Source organism: Carassius auratus, chromosome 43 (assembly GCF_003368295.1).
Source record: "Carassius auratus strain Wakin chromosome 43, ASM336829v1, whole genome shotgun sequence".
NCBI lineage: Eukaryota > Metazoa > Chordata > Actinopteri > Cypriniformes > Cyprinidae > Carassius > Carassius auratus.
Genome location: NC_039285.1, coordinates 4,986,507 through 5,008,028, shown reverse-complemented (window position 1 = coordinate 5,008,028; position 21,522 = coordinate 4,986,507). Strand labels below are relative to the sequence as shown.

General features: G+C 34.9%; 1 protein-coding gene across 1 annotated transcript; it reads right to left on the bottom strand.

Annotated features, from left to right (window-relative positions):
* Positions 1-5,597: 5,597 nt before the first annotated feature.
* On the bottom strand, positions 5,598-15,659 carry LOC113061526 (chitin synthase chs-1-like). The gene is made up of 18 exons (XM_026230691.1): positions 15,545-15,659; positions 14,642-14,830; positions 13,357-14,369; positions 12,560-12,649; positions 12,332-12,481; positions 12,083-12,257; positions 11,900-12,001; positions 11,660-11,801; positions 10,768-10,968; positions 10,400-10,684; positions 9,501-9,680; positions 8,459-8,810; positions 8,292-8,323; positions 7,869-7,933; positions 6,784-6,894; positions 6,464-6,681; positions 6,120-6,192; positions 5,598-6,032 (listed from the first exon to the last, which is right to left on the bottom strand). The coding sequence occupies exons 2-18, from the start codon at positions 14,666-14,668 to the stop codon at positions 5,940-5,942; spliced, it is 3,309 nt and encodes a 1,102-aa protein (XP_026086476.1). The 5' UTR covers positions 14,669-14,830; positions 15,545-15,659; the 3' UTR covers positions 5,598-5,939.
* Between the last annotated feature and the right edge of the window lie 5,863 nt (positions 15,660-21,522).

Here is a 21,522-nt window from a genome sequence, read left to right as displayed (position 1 = left end):
CTCTGCTTTTATGGGGGGGCATTCTTTAAACTGGCGGCTGTCCTCTTGTACATTTGCCTTTTTGGGGGGTACTCTAGTTTCGGGCAATTCCCGAGCTCGGAGCCCTTCCCCGGACAGCACGCCAAATACGCATACCATACCTCAGCTAATTATATGTAAGTGTGAACTAGTGAAATGTAATTATCAATGAAGATTCGGGAGGAGCGCGTCAGATACTTAGCCTAATCATCACAGGTGGACCACAATCAAGTAATCAATCCCACAGTATAAATATCGCTGACTTACCTCTATCCATTGACGGTTTATCAGCATCCCTCCTCCACCCCATCTCCTCACTTCAAGTTCACTTTACAATATACGGGGAAGGGGGGGTACTCTAGTTTCGGGCAATTCCCGAGCTCGGAGCCCTTCCCCGGACAGCACGCCAAATACGCATACCATACCTCAGCTAATTATATGTAAGCGTGAACTAGTGAAATAATATATTGTAGAATTAAAACACTTTATACTCAAATGTAAAAAAAGTTACTCGAAACAATGAACAGCACTAATAAAGCCCCATTCTGATAGATCATTAACTAAAAATAGTTGGTTTAGGGTTTAGTTACTCTTTAATGTTATTATGTAAATTATCCACCAAATTATCATCATTTTTGTAAGTTAACAACGATGCCACCTCAGTAAATTAGTCAAATATTATTGCCTACATAACATATTTTAATATAAATAATGTAGGAAAAACTTTAAAACCGAAATAATAAAGATGTAAACTTCATCTCTCATTCAAACTCGCTCCCTCCAGCTCTCGCTTCCAGCCCGACGCTACTCTGCATTGGATTGTGGGAAATAGTGCTTCAGTGAGTGTACATCGGTTTTACACTCAAAATCAGAATGAATTGTGGGTAAAAAGTAGTTGACAAATGTAGGGAATGAAGTAGTTCACTCAGAATTCGGACAGCACTACAAAATGGCTGACACCCCATATAGTGCACTATATAGTGGATAGGGAGCGTTTTCGGACACAGCACCTCTCATTCAAAACACGAATCACCGGAAACACGGCATGTCGCAATCTCTGACGAAACTGAAACCATAGACAGTAAATGAAACCGGCAAGAGCCAATGAGCGTTTGACATCGCTGCCGTAAAAGTTGTTGTAAAACTCATAGACAGTAAGAGCAATGGACACAGCGACCCCATTGGATTTAACGGAGACAAGTGAAGTACTGCGCAGACTCAAACTGAGCTTGATGACGTAGATGTCCCGTGAGCAATCTGTAAGTCTTCTAATTGCTGTGCCAAGAGAAATCTGAATCACCCACCGAATCTTCCAGAGAAGGCGAGCATGAACAGGAGCAAATTTTGGTAAGTATTCTTAATAATTATCTCCCTTGACGTTATGCTTCCATGTGCCTCCTGCACATATGGTAATTTCTCTACTGCGCAACAGAGTCGCAGGTTATGACGCAATCGTTAGCCTATTTTTTACAAAAACTGCTTCTACGTGACCATAACGTAAGTGTCACGATCAGTGATACAGGAAACCATGGAGAGAACCAATTGCAGGTATGATGTTTATTTCAGGGCAAATCCAAAGGGGTAAACAGTCCAGGCAGGGTCAAACCCAGAATATCCAAACAACATGAAAACAGACAATAACACACGGCAAGGGCAAGACTACAGAAAGCATGAAACATAGACAAGGACTCCGTGACACATGCTCAAACAGACCGGCTATAAATACACAGAAGGTAATGAGGGAACTAGAGACAGGTGGGGAATAATCAATTAACCCAAACAAGGAGGAAGGTGACCAAATAAGGGAACAGACCATTAATAAAGTGACAGACATCGTGGGAAAGGAGGACATCTAGTGGAAACCCAGGGAACACAACCCAGACACTGTGACAGTGAGATACAAGGTAATGGAGCCTTTTATACATTTTTGTGTTTCCTTAGAAATAATTAATTGACAAATGGAGTCTTTAAACGCCTCAGATGTGAAGTTATTCGTTGTCAAAGTGACGCCAAAATGAATGGGAGTCAATGGAATGCTAACAGCAGGTGGAGGTCTGCTAGCCAATGGCAGCGCCCAGGGGTGCTTCAAAAAAATATGGAACCCTGCCCCCCTGGTAAAACTTCTTAATGTTGCATTTTTAAATAGTAACTATAGCTACAGAGGAAGGAGATACATATCGCCAATGAATGCCGTTTGAATGGATCTGTTCCTCACACCAAGCATCACACGGATACAGGATTTAAATACAAATAAAATACTTTCATTATCATTTCATTTAATGCTTGTTCATGACAGCATACTAATAAAAATTATGTGACCCCAATCTCTATTATAGATCAGTGTGTGTCCCATAGTAAACCAAATAAATATTATATGATAATGGTTAAATACTCTCTCTCTTTCTCTTTATTTTCATGTAAGGATTCTAAGATTATTTGTGCCAAGAATAATAATATACAATTTAATAAAATCATAAATAAGTAGTTTAATACACTTGACTGATTTGCTTAATTTTGATATTCTGTTTTGACTTGCCCTTTCAAAGAATAAATTTTAACAATACTACACTTCATAAAAAATGTATGTGATCATTTAACCATTATCATGCAATATTGTATTTATCTTGTTTATCATGGGTCACATAATATGCTGCCAGATCTTAGCCTGATTTTGGCCACACTCCTCCCACCAACAATCGGCCCTCATGTTGTTTGCCGGATCCCCACCGTGCTGTCATTGCCACACGTGGCCTGGCACTGGCTGAAAGGGTACATGCCATTGCCGACATGAGGCCACATTTGGGCCAAGTCCTTTTGCTATGTGGGGTAATGTATTACTTTTGTAATGCGTTACTCCCAACACTGGAAATGAAATATTCAAACACCAGCCATATACCATTTCATTCAGTATATCAAAATAGTTACATTTTCAAATCATTCTAAAGACATACAGTATATAAGAGCACCAAGTTTTCACATAGCAATGGTTAATTGAAGCTATAACAGCAATATGTATTTTTGCATGAAAAATAAACAACTGATAAAATTATCCACCCCACCCTCAAATATTGACACATTTTATGGCATTTTATTAACACATTTTATTTATATGGCATAATTTCACAGTAAAATCTTCAGTGTTGAAATCCCAGTGTTAAGGACTTTCAGAGTAAAGGGGCGGTCACACTAGCCTTTGAACGTGCGAAATTATTTCGGACGCCGCTGCGAATATAGGCCGGGAGCAAGATATAACGGTTTCCCCTCAGTTATCATAACATGGATTAATCTGTGCTTTTACTGTGTCTTTTGCGACGGCGTTGAAAGTGTCTCATTATATTGTACTCTCTGTCTCTCTCGCTCTCTATAAATATATACACACTAAACAATAAAAAATATATAGAAAGTGTCCTCATTCGAATGTACCAACTGTTCCAGTTTCCATTGACACTGCGAACCATGCAGCTTCTTTTTTTTATTATCCTTTAAATGTGTATTATATAAAATAGGATGCTGCGCTATGGCTAAAATTAGCACTTTCGCAGGTCTGAGTTCACCAAACTTGAACTTTCGAACGCAGCGAAATCATAGACAGTAAAAGAAATGGACAAAGCGACCCCATTGGATTCAACGGAGACAAATTAACTCAGTTAGAAGCACTTATTTCCTGGGGGTCGGGCGTGCAGACTCAAACTGAGCTTGATGACGTAAATGTCACGTGAGCAACCTGTACGTCTTCTAATCGCTGTGCCAAGAGAAATCTGAATCAACCACAGAATCTTAGTAAAAGATTGCCTGCGAGCTTCTCCTCCTGTCCATACGGTAATTTCTCTACTGTGCGACAGAGAGTCGCTGGTAATGACGCAATCGTTAGCCTATTTTATACAGAAACTGCTTCTACGGGAACATAACGTAAGATACAAGGTAATGGAGCCCTTTATATATTTTCGTGTTTCTTTAGAAATAAGTAATGGACAAATGGAGTCTTGAAACGCCTCAGATGTAAAGTTATTCACTGTCAAAGTGACGCCAAAATGAATGGGAGTCAATGGAATGCTAACAGCAGGTGAGGGTAAAAAGTTAACTAAAGAGTTAAAGTTGTGGTGTTGAATTTCAAACAATTAACACTAGCTGGTGTAAACAGCACCCTCTTGCGGTGTAAAAACTGAGAGTAACCTTTATTAACACTGTTGAGTGTTATTAGTCAAATCCGGGACATTTTCTCGTGTGCGAACCTGACCCGTCTGGAATATTTTTCAAAGACACCATTTTCTTTGCTCGTTTTATAACGATATGTATGTGCTGTATGCGCCTATACATTTCTCAGAGACATTTCCTTTCACTGGCGATGCGGAACAGACGATGACTTTTATTCAAAACTGGAAAATCCCGAAGTAAGTGTTTTTATCTCATTTAAAATATGTATTTTATAACATCACATTGATTTAACCCTTTGAAGTCGATTAACGCATATGTGCGATAATTATGTCGTGTACACTCCTAAATCTTTTCAGAGCGATATTTCTTTTAACCAGTGATGCAAAGTAGACAGGAAAGTTAGTTTTAACAAGTAAAAACACCGTAACAGTTAAGTGATTTACCTCATTGTATATATTTTTTATTTTAATTTTTTTTGGGGGGGTGGGGGTGTTACTTTTTGTTTGGCTTGCTAATCTAAGGTAAGTCTCTAGGTATTGCGTCGCGTATCGTTGTGTATTGCCTGTGATGTGACAAAATACTACACTCCTGTGTAATTCTACCTTTTTGCATAGGCATGCCTGAATCGAGGTACATTTTATTAGTCGGAACTCTATATGGGTTAGTTCGAACATTAAGCTGAACACAAAATGCATGAGTAAAATGAGTATTACTCAGGTCAAAAGTATGGTGACAGGTCACCATTTCGGGGTGGGGGTGTTACATCCCCCAGCTCTGTTTGTTCATATACATGTGTTTGAAAGCAGTGTCTCTTCCCCTTCTCTTAATTATGATCCACACCTGTGCGGAGCCCTATAAAGAGTTTCCGAAACCACATCTGAGTGCGCACACAGAGAGCCTGAGAACAAAGCCGATGCACAGCCGTGCTATCTAAAGTTATAATGATTGCCGTCCACCCAGTTGTAGCAAACGTTCCGCCTTTGTATTTGTTGTTTTTGTGAGTGTGTGTGTGTTACCATATCTATAATTTGTTAACCTTTCTTTTAAACCTTCCTTTGACACAAGCTGATCTGTGTGCGTCTCTCCTTGATGTTAAGGGTGGTGTCCGTCCGCCCGTAACATCATTTTTTTTTATAACATAAAACAATAAAATAATTATTTGTAGCATTAAAAAAACCTAACCAATTGATGGAGCTCTGTTTGTCTTTTCAGACAGAAAAGCAAGTATACAAGTATTCACAGAAACTGAACTGTTTAATAACATGAAAACTTACTGAGTCACAGTGAGAGACATTTTCAAAAGAGCATATATCATTTTAATATATTTAATGTTTTCCTATTTACACTCTAAAGTAAATATGTACAAACTAAACTTAAAGTATTTCTATATGACTGTCAGTTTAACATGTTATTTTAGTGTGGTTAATTTTTAAAAAGAAAGATGGTATATGGAATGGAAATAATAAAGTGAAAGCAAATAATATAATGACTAACAAACAATAAATAATTAGCCATTTCTTGTATTTTGAATAATATGTAATGCTAATATTCAATATGTGATTGATTGTGATTATTTTATTATTTCTTGGCATCTCATGTAATAAATACAATAAAAAAATATTTTAATCAGTTAATTGGCTGGCATGATTTTTTACTTTACAACAGAACATTCAGATTTATACACTAAATAAATATTCAGAACATTATATTTGATCTATATTAGTAACCACCAGACTATAAAAATTAATATTATTAAATACAAAACATTATACTGCATTTGTAGGCATGACAGAGGGGTTCTCAAAATATAAGGGTGTGTCTGGGTCATTCATCTCAGGCTGGTGGTTTGAGTCCGGGATCTGTGCAACATGGTGGACATGGTTGGTTCATAAATGTATATATAACATTTTATACATCTTAATTTTGTGTGTGATTTGTTGGCTCACCTGATGTGACCGATTTCTATAAGATTTAATTTCTGTGTCAGCATATGCCACAAAATGGATTAATGTGTAGATTCTGAAACAAAAACAAAAAAATATAATCCATTACTTACATATACTATATATGAAATAGGATTAAATCAGTATGATATATACCCATATTAAAACTGCTTTTACATTTATAATTTATAATATACATTAATAGTGTAATGAATAATACACTCGATTTTCTACTTTTTTATTGAAATACTAAAATAAAATCGGTCTGATCATTTTTTTTGCACATAAAACAAATATGTCTCTTTATCAGCAATCATTATTAAATTTTTCTGTGCATGTTTTATTACCTGTGGTAAAGCATTGCAAAAAACTGAATTAACAGCAATGATGCAAAGCTCAGTAGAAACATCAGTGCGATTGGATCTATAGAAAAGTCTTCTGACATGGCATGAGTCCCATTTGGATAGACTTTTGGGATCTTTATGGACACTGTGGTGCCAATTGCCTGAAGGAAGAAAGTTGCCACCAGCCAAAGTGCATTGCAGAAGAAAAAGACAAATGTAGCCTGTATAGAAAAGAAAAAAAACAAAAAATTACTGCTCCACAGCAAATATTAGAGACAAAACCACATAAAAAGCACTTTTTGCATGCTGGCAAACTGACTTACTTTATTTCGAAGATCCCTCAGATCATTAGCAATTTTTTCCTGATGCTCTTTATTCTCTTTAAGAGGTTCCAGATATTTCTTCTGCAGTTCTCTCCAGAAATAGATTTCATCCTGCAACAGAAAAAGAGGCATTAAAGCATATCAGTGTAAATTTACATAATACTAATATCTAATCAGCAACACGGCCATTGAATTATTAGAAAAAACACCCGAGGTGGTAATGATGCGAGGCAGGTGCGCATTATTTTCTAATAATTCTATATATATTTTATTTTATTATATCATATTATATATCAGTGGACAAGAGTAAATTATTCTGCTTATTTTACAGTTACCACAACAGGGCTTCCCGCACACAAACTTTACCTGGGCCTGCTGCCAAAGTATATTAAATGTCCACCTAGTGTTGTCACGGTACCAACATTTCAGTATTCTGTACCGAAACCAGTTAAAAATCCACGGTTCTCAGTACCAATTTCGGTACCAAAGCAAAACACAAAAATATGCTAATTAAAAAAACAACAACACTTTTTATCACTAAAAATAAAACCAATACCATTCTTTATACTTATTTACAATTCGTCCCCTTTGAATTATAAGGTTCTATCTGCATTCCGAGTAGTTTTGAGATATTGAGCTTCGAAGTTTTTGTGTTCCATTCAACTGTGTAGATAGAACCTTTTTTTTTATTTTTTTTATAAAAAGTCCCATAATGTACACAACATAAAAAAAATCTATCACATAATGTAAATACGTTGACACAGAATGAGATGAATAACTCAATTTTGACAAAAATGTCAGATAGAACCTTATAATTCCAAGGGGACGAATCGTGTTTAAAGTTTTTCTACAAGTAATATAATTATGAAAAACATTAAACAATTTTCACCCAATTTTAATTTGTATTTTAATAAGTGAAATTTAAACATTAAATTTTTTGGTAAATAAAGGGGATTTGCTATTAAAATTAAAACATGAAAGAGATATTGTGTTAGTTATTTCTTTTAAAAAATTACGTTTTTTTTTTACTCAGTACCACCGGTACTTAAAGGAATCATGAGCACTCCTAAACCAGTTAGACTTACCGAAGGGAGTTCAGATTCAAACAAGAGAAAGTCGTTAGATTTCATCTGCAGTCGTTCAATCCAAGCTTTTGGAATTAAACACACATTAGTATTAATGGTAGTCAAATTCAGTGATTCTACCTAGAATGTTAGGATATTAAAGGGATAATTCAACCAAAAAAGAAAATTCCGTCGATCACTTAGGCCTACTCATCCTTAAATTGTTCCAAAGCTCTATGAATTTCTTTCTTCTTCTGAACACAAAATAATATATTTTGAATATTGAGGGTAACCAATCAGTTTCTGGATGACTTCGATAAAATGTATATTTCTTCTTTATTCTTCTTTTATGTCCAACAGAAGAAATAAACTCTTACAGGTTTGAAAGATCTTGAGGGTGATTTTTGGGTGAATTGTCCCTTTAAGTATGGAAGTCATACTTACTTTGATGAGGACTAAGCTGAAACTCGTGTTCCCTGCGTAGTAGGAATGCAGTATAAGTTTTAGTAGTAGTATTAAAAACAAACCCATATATAAAAATAGTTACAAAATAAAACGCTATAATAAAAGTGTCAGTGTGAAACTATCCTAAAGTGTGGACATGTTTTTACCTCTGTGTTATGGTTTCTGTTGGCAGTATCTCCTCAATCTGATCTTCAGATTCCAAGCATGGACATTTCCAGCATATGGAATTCATGAACCTCTTCTTGATGGTATTGACTGCTGTAGCTTTAGCCTTGCTGCCGGATTCACGGGTGCCCCATGTGACATTGTTCATGTTGACTATGGAGTAAATAATTAAGAGTAGATACCCACTGGGAATGCAGAGGAAATATACCAGTCCATAGATGACCAGTGGGAACTCCTGGGGGTGTAAAGCTGCCGTGATGAGGTACAAAGCCACTATGCCAATGAGGAACATACCACTGGGAGTCACAAAAGTCTGTTGTCTCAATAGATCACCTATGAGAGTTGACATGAGGAGAAAAAGGTTTATAGATAGATATTTCACCCATTTGTTACTTGTCAAGTCCTTCAGCTAACTGACATGTTTTCTCTCTTGGGTATTTAGAAGCAAAATTAGAGTTTTTGTGGCTTTTAATCAATGTCCAAGTTTAGATAGTACTGCCATCTTTTAACAGTCTAAAAATATTGATGGACTAAAGGGTTATTTTGAAATATTATTACAATTTAAAATAACTGTCTTATACTTTCATATATTTTAAAATATCATTTTAAGCTTAGTTTTCAGCAGCCATTAATACAGTCTTCAGAATTTATTCTAATATGTTGCCTTATTGCTTTAATAATAATTTATTTTGATTATCAGTGTTGATTAAAACATTGTGCTAAAATTAGAAGTTTTGCTTTGGCAACTAGCTAAAACTAGCTGAACTTTTTAATGCTTCACTTTATTTTAGTTAAAGTGAGGTTATTTCAGGTAACAAAATGTTTTATATATATAATTAATTTTTAGTATCAGTTTTCATTTTTGTTAACTGTAGAGAAGTTCTTATTTCTTTCCAAAACAAATAATTTTGTCAGTAGGAAATATACTGACATTGGGAAGACAAGAGACAAAAAGCAGTTTAAATAAAATCACAATTGTTTTTTAAACATAAAAAAACAACCACAACAAAAAACAACCATTACCTATGATTGAGAGAATTGTTCCCACCATGAGAAATGCATAGAGTACACTCATGATTGCTGCAATTGTAATCTGTGTGTCAGATTTCAGTTTGAAGCACAGGATGAGGAACACAGTAGGAGGAACTATGCCCAAAATAAGGGCTAGATTTGCATTCATATTAAAGATGAACACAAAGCTTCCTGCAAGAGAAACAAAGCACTTTAAAATAGATTTTGGAAAAATGTAACTGAAAAGTTCTTGAAATCTTGTTGGCATACTGAAAATACAGGAAAATAAATTCAGTGAACCTTGTTTCTTAAACATTTTTTAAGTGATGCAAACAAAATTTAGTTTTTATTTTTTTGGCAGATTTCTATCTTTGTTTAAGCATGTTGTTCATTTGCTCCATAGCCTTTCCTTGGTTACTGTTGTAAACAAAGCAGTAATGCTCTTATAAACACTACTTTATATGGAAGTAAAAGGAAAAGAAAATGGCAATCTAAACTTTTCTGAAGACGATCAGTTCCCTTGAGTGATATATTCATATAAACTCCCTACCCCCAGTTAATTATTTATATTTTTCTTCCAATATGTTGTGCATCGTGAACATCTTGCTCTGCAAGCGACAGTATTTTTTTCTCTTTGCATCCATCTACAGCATCTCTGGCCTCTGTTTTTGGCCATTTATAGACTTCATAATATTTCCACACAAGTTATATTTTGGGAAATTATTGCAATACAGTTTGTGTGCGTTTCTGGAAAAGAGATCAGCCAAAAAATAAATAAATAAAAATGTTTGTTTGATGATCATGTGTTTGGAGCAAAAATAATAATACAAAAAAAATAAAAATAAAATAAAAACAGCCAGTTCCAATTTATGGTCGGTTTATCTATAATTATTTTTAATGCAAAACTTTACCTGATATCATGAGACAGACAGTGGCAGGGCCCAGGATGGAAGCGGCAGTGTTGATAATCTGGTACAAGATGTAAGGTTTTGAGATAGAGCTGTTCCTCTGAGAGGTCAGTTCTCCTGAACCCAAGAGGTCAATGGTGTTGGCCAAGGTAGAGGGTCCCCAGCGTCTGCGCTGGTTGTAGAACTCTTTAAATTCCTGTGGAGCTTTGGTGTATGCATCAGATGCTGCGTTATACTCCACCCTCCAGCCCTGCTGCAGCAGCAGAGTGCACAACCAGCGGTCCTCACCTGACATTACACCAAACAGATGGGGAATTATGTTAGTCTAGGTTTAATTGGTATTATTTGTCAGTTGTTAGATTCAAGCAGACCTTGATCACACTGGACGTATTGGCTTGCTTCATTGGCTTTGGTTGTGTATCTCTTCATGACATTGTCGTCCATGAGTGCGGCTCCTCTAAAAAGACTGAAACATCCAGGACTGCACAGTACACAGCCGAACACGTGCTCTGCAGTCTTTTGTAGCCAGTGGCCTACCGCATATTCAAACTTCTGATACCACACCATGGGCCCTTCAAGCATAGTGAAGAAATTATCTCATTAGCCAATTTATTACCTTTATAATCTATAGTCACTTGTATTTTATTTACCTTCTATAGATTTTTTTTCATGGTTTTCAAAGAAAATGTCTTTCTTGCCATTTACCTAAATTGACTAGTTTCTACGAAATGACAAATGTATTTGCTGAAAAATACCAGTTTGTCAACAACAAAACATGAAATTGCTTCTGCTTGTTTCTTTTGTCCCCATAGCAGCGAATATATGGTAACTGAAATTTGCTTGCATTTATCCCTATACAAAAGACAGAGCTACAGATCAGAAATATTTGGTCATTATTTTAATTTATTTTCTTTTTTTATTTATTTTTTGTTTTATTTGGTGAATTATTCTTCACACCTTCTCTGCATCATACTAAACCATTCTAGAACTATCACTGCAACAAGCAATTATTTTGATTATTGATTAATCTAACAAAGAATAATTGACTATTTGTCACTAATAATCTGCATGGGTTGCTTTGGTATCAATGTAGGCAAACCCATGTATGTGACGAGGCTTTTAAAATAAATGTAGGAAAAATCGTTATCTCATCCTGTCAGTTTGAACTTAGCTTTACTGAACAATGGAAATGACCAAACAATGAAATGACCAAATAATCAAAAACAATAAAATTTCTCAACAATGCTTAATATCTATCCCAACCTGTGCCTGTTGGATGAATCCTGCCACAGGCAGCCCCAACCTCTGGGTAGAGTTTAAGTCTGTCGATTAACAGCATGACTGCAGATGGCTGGAAATCAGTGTCCCCATCCAGGGCCAAGATATACATGTTCTCCCTTTCTTTCTAAGGAGCATTAAAAACATAGTAAAACATCAAAAGCCTAGCATATTGTATTACTTTCTAGAAGAACTAGTAATGAAGTCTAAAGTTAATCCTCTAACCTTCTGTCTCTCCTCAATGGATTCCAGTTCTTTACCTTCCTCAAACTCTTTGAAGTACTTTCTGTTAAGTCTCCAGCCAAGAATGTAATACAAGTACATTATCTGCAAACACAGATTATTGGTAAAATAGTGGATACAAAAACACTGTAGCTGCATTTTAACTGGATCTTTAATGAATCTTACCTGAGACCATCTTTTTTTGTGACGAATAAGTGTCTTGTCTTTGAAATGAATCATCATCAGATTGCCTTTAGGGAGGGTGTATTCCAGCCGCCCCCCATAAGGGGTGTTTATGATCTTCTGGGGTGGTAGTGCTGCCTTCTGCTTGAATATGGATCGGTCTTCTTCACTGAAAATGCTAATGTATTTGAAGTATTAGAAGATTAGTTTTGCACATAAAAACAGATATAGTTATATAAGAAGGATACTTACGTGTAGACTTCTTTGATGACATCCACAATACTTTCAGCATATTCATTTGCATGCCTTCCATTATCAACATCCTTGAAAGCATCATCAAAATAAATATGGAATTCAAACTGGAGATCGCTGTTTTTGTGTTTGGGACTGTATTTATCAAGTCTGGTAGTAAAATAAATAGTATTGGAATTACAAATAAATTAGAAATTTTTACAAATTGAGTAAGTGTAGTCTGTTTACCTGAACATAGAGATGATCATCTTCATCATTTCATCATAGCTCTCATGCCACATCGTTGCACACAGAAACACTCTGATGGTTTCTTTTGCACTGAGGAGTACATTATATGTATGAAGTCATTTCATATTAAGAAATAAAAAATTTTTTTTAATTTTTATTTTTAATTTTTTTAATTTAAAAAGTTAAACTTTCATAGATGAACAGACTCAAAGTTCTCAGACTTAAAGAGTTTATATTAGAAAATAAAGGCTTTATTGCAGAAATTTTATTGCAGGGACTTTAGTAAATGTAGGCACAGTTTGAGATGCTAAAGTGATTAAAAAAAATTCTAAAAGAGATACATGTGAAATTACAGTGGTCTTTTTCTCAGATGAAACACCTTAAAAATTGGTGATTTAATCTCCTTTCAATCTCACTAACATCTCGGAAAAAGAACTAAGACATTAAACCTATCCCATTTGTAATTTTTAATGGGAACACATTTAATGAGAGGATGATTTAAAGGGATGCTCTCATAGTAAGTATCTGATTCATACCAATAAGCCAATAAGTAGTCATGTGAGAGTAACGAATAAATGGTTGTTATTATTATTATTATTATTATTATTATTTTATTATCTAAATATAGAAAAAAAAACATTAAAAATAAATAATTATATAACTTTTAAATGCCATATGTGAATTACATAGAATATAAAAAAATAAATGTAAAACAATACCATTCAGCATAAAATACTAAATATTGATATAGATTAATAAAAAAATATCTATTATACTTGGTAAGTTAAAACACTTACCTCCGTCTCTCCTTGATTCTCTTTCTGATTTCAAAACGAGTGTTTAGCAACATAGACTGTTCCATAAATGCTCCTTCATACATAGGTCGCACAAACAGATCTTGGGTTCTTTCTATTCGATGGATCTTCAGGTACCAGATGTAAATTGTACTGAGTATGAGTCCAAGCCACCAGCTCAGAGCAGAGCAGCCCAAACAGGCCAGTCCTCCTGTCTTCATGTGTATCACAATGTCCCTGGCATTCAGAGTTCTTATAACATCAGTCAATATCAAATTTAACCATTCGTCACTGGATTTCGGCTGAAAGTTCTCAAAACAGGTAGAAGTTTGATTGGATTCTGGGAGCCTGACTATATGTGGAACCAAAAACCCAGCCGAAACTGTGATAGAGGCAAGGTACATGGGCACGATGAAGCTGCAGCGCACAGCGCGCATCTTACAAGCCAAAACCACAAACCAGCGGCACAAGGCAGAGGATATAATCTGGATTGCCACCAATGCAATGACAACTGTTTCAAAGACAAGTTTTACCGATTTCCATTCCTGACCTGATAGAGGAACATAACCTGCAATCACAGCTGACGTAATCAGGATTCTTATCAAACTAGAGATGATGCTGACCATGTTACGGGACTGAGCAATGTCTCCGGAAATTTCCTTTAGAAATGACACATTAAAGAGCGTGCTATAGCTCTCCCACCAGTTCACAGAAACACAGATGGTTCCACCAATGGCAAGGCCAACTGATATTTTTGTCTCTAAGGAACTTTCGAATGCCAAATAATTGATGGCAAAGAGCACATAACCTGTGACGATTAAGAAAATGGAGCATACAGGGACCATTATGAGCCACTTTCTCTCTTTGGCAAGGCAATCAGCGACCACCTGGAACACTGCGGACAGGATGCTCACACTGTTTAGAATCATCACATTGGTGACAATGTCAAAGTGTGGCATGGCTACTATTGTTAGAACTGCAGCTCCCAGTCCTACCAGGAACTCACAACCCAGAACCTAAGGGAAAGGTCAAATCAAAGTCAGAAAGGTTCCAGACAATATAATCAGATTCTATGCTACTCGATTGAAAAAAAAACTGGATGTAAAAACAATTATTTACACTTAGAAATGGCTAGTAAGTATAACAAGCAATAAAAAAAGAAATGGCAATTAATACTCTGTATCAAACCTCAAATTTGTTGAGAAACATACTCCAATAATCTCTTTTATTAACTTCAAAAATGTCTTTATTGTACAGATCTGTTCATTAAACATTTATGTTTGCTTACCCAAAAAATAGTTTTTTTAGAGGGCATGGTTGAACTCTTGAAAATGAACTTCCATGTGCTCTTTAGCAGTAGAAGAACACTCGGTCCAACCAGAATGAAGCCAATGCCAAGTAGGACTGTTGTTTTTTGTTCTGAACATATAATATCAGTTTGATTGTTCCCAAATGATATCAAAATCAGAAATGATGTCTGTAAAGACAAAAAAAAGTGGAAAATGAAAACTTGCTGTTAATTTACTTAACCTCAGGCCATCCAAGATTTAGTTTTTATTCAGTAGAACAGTAAAGAAGATTTTTAGCTGGAACAGGTCCTTGGTGATTTATAAGATGCAAGTCAGCGGCTAATGGTTTTTGAGAATTAAAAAAAGGACATCAGGAAACACAAAATTGATACCCATGGCTCCTGCCGATATATTGAGGTCTTATGAAGCAAAACGATGCATATATATGCATGACTTGCATTTTATGAATCACCAAGGACCACGGTTTCAGCTAAAAATCTTCTTCACTGTTCTACTTAAGAAAAAAAGAGTCACCTACCTACGTTATGTCATTGTGTGATTACATAAACTAGTAAATTAATAAATCAATACATTGTCAGGAGTGACGGATATTAATTTTGTGTTCCTTGAAATGCTTTTTTTTATTATTCTCAAAAACCAGTAGCTGTTGACTTGCATTTTATGAATCACCAAGAACCACAGTTTCAGATAAAAATCGTCTTTACTGTTCTACTGAAGAAAAAAACTACATCTACTACATATTTACATCTACAAACTACATCTTTCATGGTCTGAGTATGAGTAATGTAACAGTATATTTAATTTTTTATTTGAACTATTCCTTTAATTGTTAACCCATCATGAATAAAAATGATTAGCGAATGCTTAATAAAGCAGCTCACCTTACTGAGCAGCACAAGGGTGAAGACAAGTACACCAACAATAGCATACAGGAACCATTTCAAACACTGTTTTTGTTTCTTTGGCTTCTGCTCATCTTGAATAATTGGTACTTCACTGCACACATCCCAAGATTGACTGTTTTGGAAGGGGAAAAAAAGGGAATATCTTACTATATGTGCTATATGACTATATGTGATAGACTTAGAATTATTTTAAGTTTATATATATATATATATATATATATATATATATATATATATATATATATATATATATATATGTGTGTGTGTATGTGTGTGTGTTGTATATATATATATATATATATATATATATATGCTTTATAGGCAATAAAGGTTGCCTTTTGCCTTTAGATAAAAACATTATATTAACATACTACAACATTGACAGAACACCGCACACAGGAAGTGATTTGTTCTCTCTCAATATTATCATTTGTCGAAGGCAAGAATGAGGACTTCAGCATTCCATTGATCAAAGACTGATCCAATCACCATGTTCCCTTTTGCTGATCACAGTCCTTCATTCTTAAGACCTAAGTGTGAACAACCATTGACTCCCTCAGACTGGTTTTGTTCCAGACTGCCAGGATCTTCTCCACCAACTTCAGAATTGTATCTTCAGCAATCCTCCTTCTGCATGTTCCAGATTGTTTGGATCTTCTGCATTTCAGACTTCAGAACCTTCACTCTCAAGATTACTCTGTTCTAGACCAAGGACCCTCTCAGTGCTCAGGAATTCATCTTTCACTAGTGCTTCGTGTTCAAGACTGTGAGATGGATCTAACTCTTTTAACTAACTTCCTTCTAACTTCCTTCTAACTAACTTTCTAACTTTTCTTCTAACTTCCAACTGCAATGTGGCTCATATCAACAAGTTGAAGATGCTGCCGCCATAGGCTGAATAAAAACATGGGCATAGTGTCTGTGACGTCAGCCGCAGGTTTATGAAAAGCATTTTTAAGGCCAAAGTGGGCGGAGCCGGTTGCCGTCATCTTGGCAGCATGTCACCATTTGTCACTCCCGTATAATCAAAATGGGCAAAAAGGCAGAATGTGGGTGGAGCTGAGGTTCTTGGTTGCTGAAACCATGCCCGCCTAGCTCGACAAAAAGACAATCTACCTGCCACTCAAGTGACTACGCCGATAATTATGCAGACCTTTAAGGCTTAATATAATTTAAACTGAAGATTTATATAAAAACAAACAAACAAACAAAATAAAAACACCCCTCTCACAGTTGTCATGAAGAGAAAAATTAGCTATATAGACCAGAACCACCTTTTGTACCAGGCTGTAAACATATTGTTTTCTGCTGTAAAGTTTTTTTACAAGGGGGTGGATTGACTCCCTTTTGTGGACCAGTCAATGAATTGCAGTTTATAGAGGTCATATGATGCAATTTCAAATTTCCTTTCTCTTTGGAGTGTGACAAGCTGTTCGTACATGGATAAGATCCCTAAAGTTCCAAAGACTAAAGTCTCACACCCACAAATATATTCTTTATAAAAGTTAAGACTCCTTCATGCCCTACTAAAAGGCCTCATTTAAACATGCCCCCACATATCTACATCACTGTGAAAGCAAAACTGCTTTGGTCTTCCAAAAGAGGACACAACTATAAATCAGTGGTTAAGTTGTATTTACAACAACACTGTTCAAGGACAGTTCAACACAAATATTCAGATGTGTGCAGCATATTTTATGGAGGACTGTTTCCTGAACCTGGAAGAGTAGCCTAGTAGCCTAGTAGATATAGGGAGACATACAAAATGTGCTGGGCTCGTAATACTCCAGTGGGGAATTGCACAAAAGCAGGATAAGGGATGAAGCTGTGATTTTTCCAGTTATGCTGGTTGAATTTATCCCTGATTCAGTTGCATGAAAGCAGGCTAAATTAAGCTTAATTATGTTACTATGAAGATTTATTCTTTGCCGCCAGCTGCTCCAGAGCAGGCTAACAACCAGGCTAAAATGAATCATATGGATTTATCTGTTAGTTCTGCTGTCAATACTTCTAGAAATGAATGTGTAAAAAAGTGAACAGCTTATGTCATTTGTGGATTAATGCTTATTGGAGATGCGAATCGTTTTAAACGATTCAGTTCGATTTGGTGAACTGGTTCAAGAAGATCTGGTTACATTGAATGATTAGTTCGCGAACCGGATATCAATACACTGCAGAGTTTTGAACTCTCTCACAACAGACACGGAAGACAAGACAATGATCAATAAAGTCGTAGTTTTTGCTATTTTTGGACCAAAATGTATTTTCGATGCTTCAAAAAATTCTAGCTGACTCTCTGATGTAAGACGAACTACTTAGATGATGTTTTTCTTACCTTTCTGGACATGGACAGTATACCAAACACACAGTTTCAATGGAGGGACTGAGAGCTCTTGGACTAAATCTAAAATATCTTAAACTGTGTTCCGAAGATAAACGGAGGTCTCACTGGTTTGGAACGACATGAGGGTGAGTCATTAATGACATAATTTTGATTATTGGGTGAACTAACCCTTTAAGGCAAAGTGTACAACTGTTAATTTGTGTAAATGACAAGTCACTCGAATTGTAATTATGATGGCTTCAGTGGAGCACTGGTTATTTGGACTACTTGTGCATCAAATCGGTCTGCTTTTAGGCTTTTGTTCTTTGTTTTAATATAGCAGCTGTATTTCCCTTTTTACATATATGTTTCACGTTTTTATATGTTTCCATTAGAAGCTGTTGCTCATTTGGTGAGAAGTACGCTGCATGAGTTTTATCCATTTCTGCATCATTGATTCTGTGACCGATCCTGGAATGCTGTGACATGCACTTATCAAAACTATCTACACCTGGCTTGACATAGCATCATGCTCTCATATTGGATCAGCAAACGTGCAATGGACTAAGCCAGGATTTGATGATTAAACTAGGTCAAGCTGCGCCTTTTCTTTTATCCTGGCTTTCTTAATTCTATTTTTGTGCAATACCCCTCAGGGCTGCATTTACACTGGCACAAAATAATCTGATTTATTTTCTCCCATCTGACAGATCAAAATTGGTTGCATACCTTTAAACACATAAATCTGCACTGATTTTATTCACATCCAATCTGGGACACTTCCAAATGTGGTTTTAAATCAGAATTATATCTGATATCTGGACATGCGACCTATGTCTAAACACGCATATCTGATTCTTATTGGAATTCCAAGCCATCATGAGGTGATGACGGCATGCTTGCTCACTAAATGATAGCTTTTATGTTATATTATGAAGCTGATGTGCCTGTATATGCACTCGCACTAAAAATTGTCAGCATTATAACTGAGGTGGGAACTTTAGTTCTATCTATTTTTTCTTTAAAGAAATTGCATGCACACGCAAACACACACATATTCAGCAGCTGAATTTCAACCACTGCCTAGTTAATTTAAAAGAGACACTTGAGTTTTTTTCCTTTTTATTATATAAACCAAAAGCTTCACTGTATAGGCTACTCTCCCTTGCTCGCTCTCTCATTATCATTATATTCAAATTATTTCTAATAAATGTAATCTTACCTGCTACTTTATTTCACTTCAGAATTCTAGATCTAACGACTGTAGATACAATGACAAAAGCGATTTTCACAAAAGTGAATCTGACCAGTAGAAACGTTTAAAAAAAGTTTTTGAAGTAGCAATGTTATGGAAAAACAAGTTGAGCTGAGACATACACAAAGCGTATTGTTAGGCAACACTATCAGCTGTCTCCTTGTTATCTGGGATGTACTCTACATTGACAATTCTATGCAATTCTATGCATGCAGCCAGGTCATCCTGATTAAGTGGGTGTAAAATGACAAAGTCATTCACCTAGGACTAGGACTCTTTTAAAAGGTACACATGCCTCCTCACTGGGAAGTTTGAAAAGGTACGGAAAAAAAACTCAAAACAAGGTTTGTTTTGTTTTTTTCCCTAAAATGTTTCGCTAAATATGTTGCATGTTCTAAGAAGTGCAGATCAAAACAATTCCAAAATGTAAAAAAAATGCTCATTGTGTTTATTCTCAGGTTGTCATGTTTGTTGTGTTTATTATTTTGTTATTTTTGGGTCTTATTAATTTTTTATTGCCATTGCCATTGCCATTGCCGTTGTTTTTTTGTTTTTGTTTTTTTGTTTTTTAAGAAAAACGTTTCTTGTTTGTTAGCCAAAATAATTTTTCTCCAGTTTTTTACCATTTTATAGATTTGAATCCTTGTTAAATGTTAACTGCTCTTTTAAGTAAAACGTTTTGATTCATATCAGATGTTGTTTTTTTAAGATCTTTCAAAATAATGCATTTTAAGTAGATGCGTGTAGCCCACAGAACAATAATATTCTACTGTAAATCTAATTATAACATCATTGGTTACTTTAAATTCACTCTTTACAAAGGCGTATAATAACATTGGTTTTAAAATAAATCTAAAAAAAGATTTGATATAAATTAAATAAGTAATGAGTCTTCAATCTAATTATTTCTATCCATTATTTTATGCCTTTGTACAATAAAAAGTGAATTTAAAGTAACCATAATGATGTTGTAAATATCACAGAAATGTACTGATGGAATTTTTACAGAAAAAAAAAGCTGTTAAATAATTCACAGTATGAATATTGTAGAATTACAGTAGATTGCTGGCGACTTTACAGTTACAAATTACTGTACACATTACAGTTTTTTTTTTTTTTTACTGATTTTTTTTTCTTTACATTGTACCCATCCCTAAACAAAATAAAATATTAATAACAAAATTTAAGACCAAAAACCATTACATTCATGGCGCTACTTAGATCTAAAACCTCCACATTTAATAGTGCCCTGTTTGATGCCCTCTAAGATTGAAATCACTACATCACTATATGGTGCCCGTGTCAGGCTATCTGACATTGAAACCAATATATTTAGTGGTGCCCCGTGTGAGGTTACCTTACTTTAAAATCATTACTATGTAACAGAAATAAGTAATCAAGAATAAAAGAATATATAACATTTCTATTAGTAATAAAATAAATAAAATTTGGGGAAAATGTCATATTATAATTGATTATTAATTAATAAATTAATAAGTTTGATAAAGTATTCAAATTTAAACATTTAATCTTTAAATTAGGATATTCTTTTAAAAAGTTTTTAAGTACCTGAATTCATGTCTCTGTCGTTGTTCCATAGTGATGCTTCCAGAGCAGCAAAAACATCTGATTAATAATCTGTAAAGCAAACAAGAGCTTTATAACTAGATGGGAGGGATCTATACATTATTTAATCATGTTCCTCATATGACTGGATGCTATTTCCACTTTATTTTATTATTTTTTTCAAATATGAATACTCCTTGCTTTTATGATGAAACGCTTTTATTAAATTGTTTTCTAGTGATTCACCAGAAACAAGCCCAGATATTTGGCCAATCATTTTTAATTAACTTGTGGTACTAGTTTTGTTTTTCTTGGTAACACTATGTTTTCTCAACAATGATTCTGACTCCTGTATAGGTTAATTAAAGAAGGGAATGTTGTTTGATGTTTTTATAGCAGCAATGAAGACAATAAAACAAAACTGGTTTGAAACATTTTGGATTCACATCCTCCTTAAAATACTGACTTGTAAATATACAACGGCACAAATGAACAACACTTTAAAAAAAAAGTGTAATTTTAACAGTACAATACGCTAAAGAAAAGAACTGTTAATAGGTTAACAGTAAGTTCCTGTACTATATAGTATATATACATAGTATATATACTATGTAGTTTTACAGTAAAATGCTGATAATTTTACAGCTTTTATAAGTAAAAAAAAAAAGTCAATGTATAATTTACAGTCAAAAACTGTAAATGATATTCCCAGAATTCCCTGCATAATGCTCCACGGTTAAAAGTATTTCGTTTAAATAATGTTTTTTAATAGTTTTTTGTTTTCATTTCTGTACATTTGGGCTTTATGTT

Bases quoted from the DNA above. Each gene is read 5' to 3' on its own strand.
- LOC113061526 (XM_026230691.1), bottom strand. From the start codon at position 14,668: ATGCCCTCTAAAAAAACTATTTTTTGG. The intron at 10,685-10,767 runs GTCTGCTTGAAT...GTGTAATGTCAG, and splicing joins ATACGTCCAGTGTGATCAAG to GTGAGGACCGCTGGTTGTGC. The intron at 7,934-8,291 runs GTAAGTATGACT...TAATTCCAAAAG, and splicing joins TCAGCTTAGTCCTCATCAAA to CTTGGATTGAACGACTGCAG.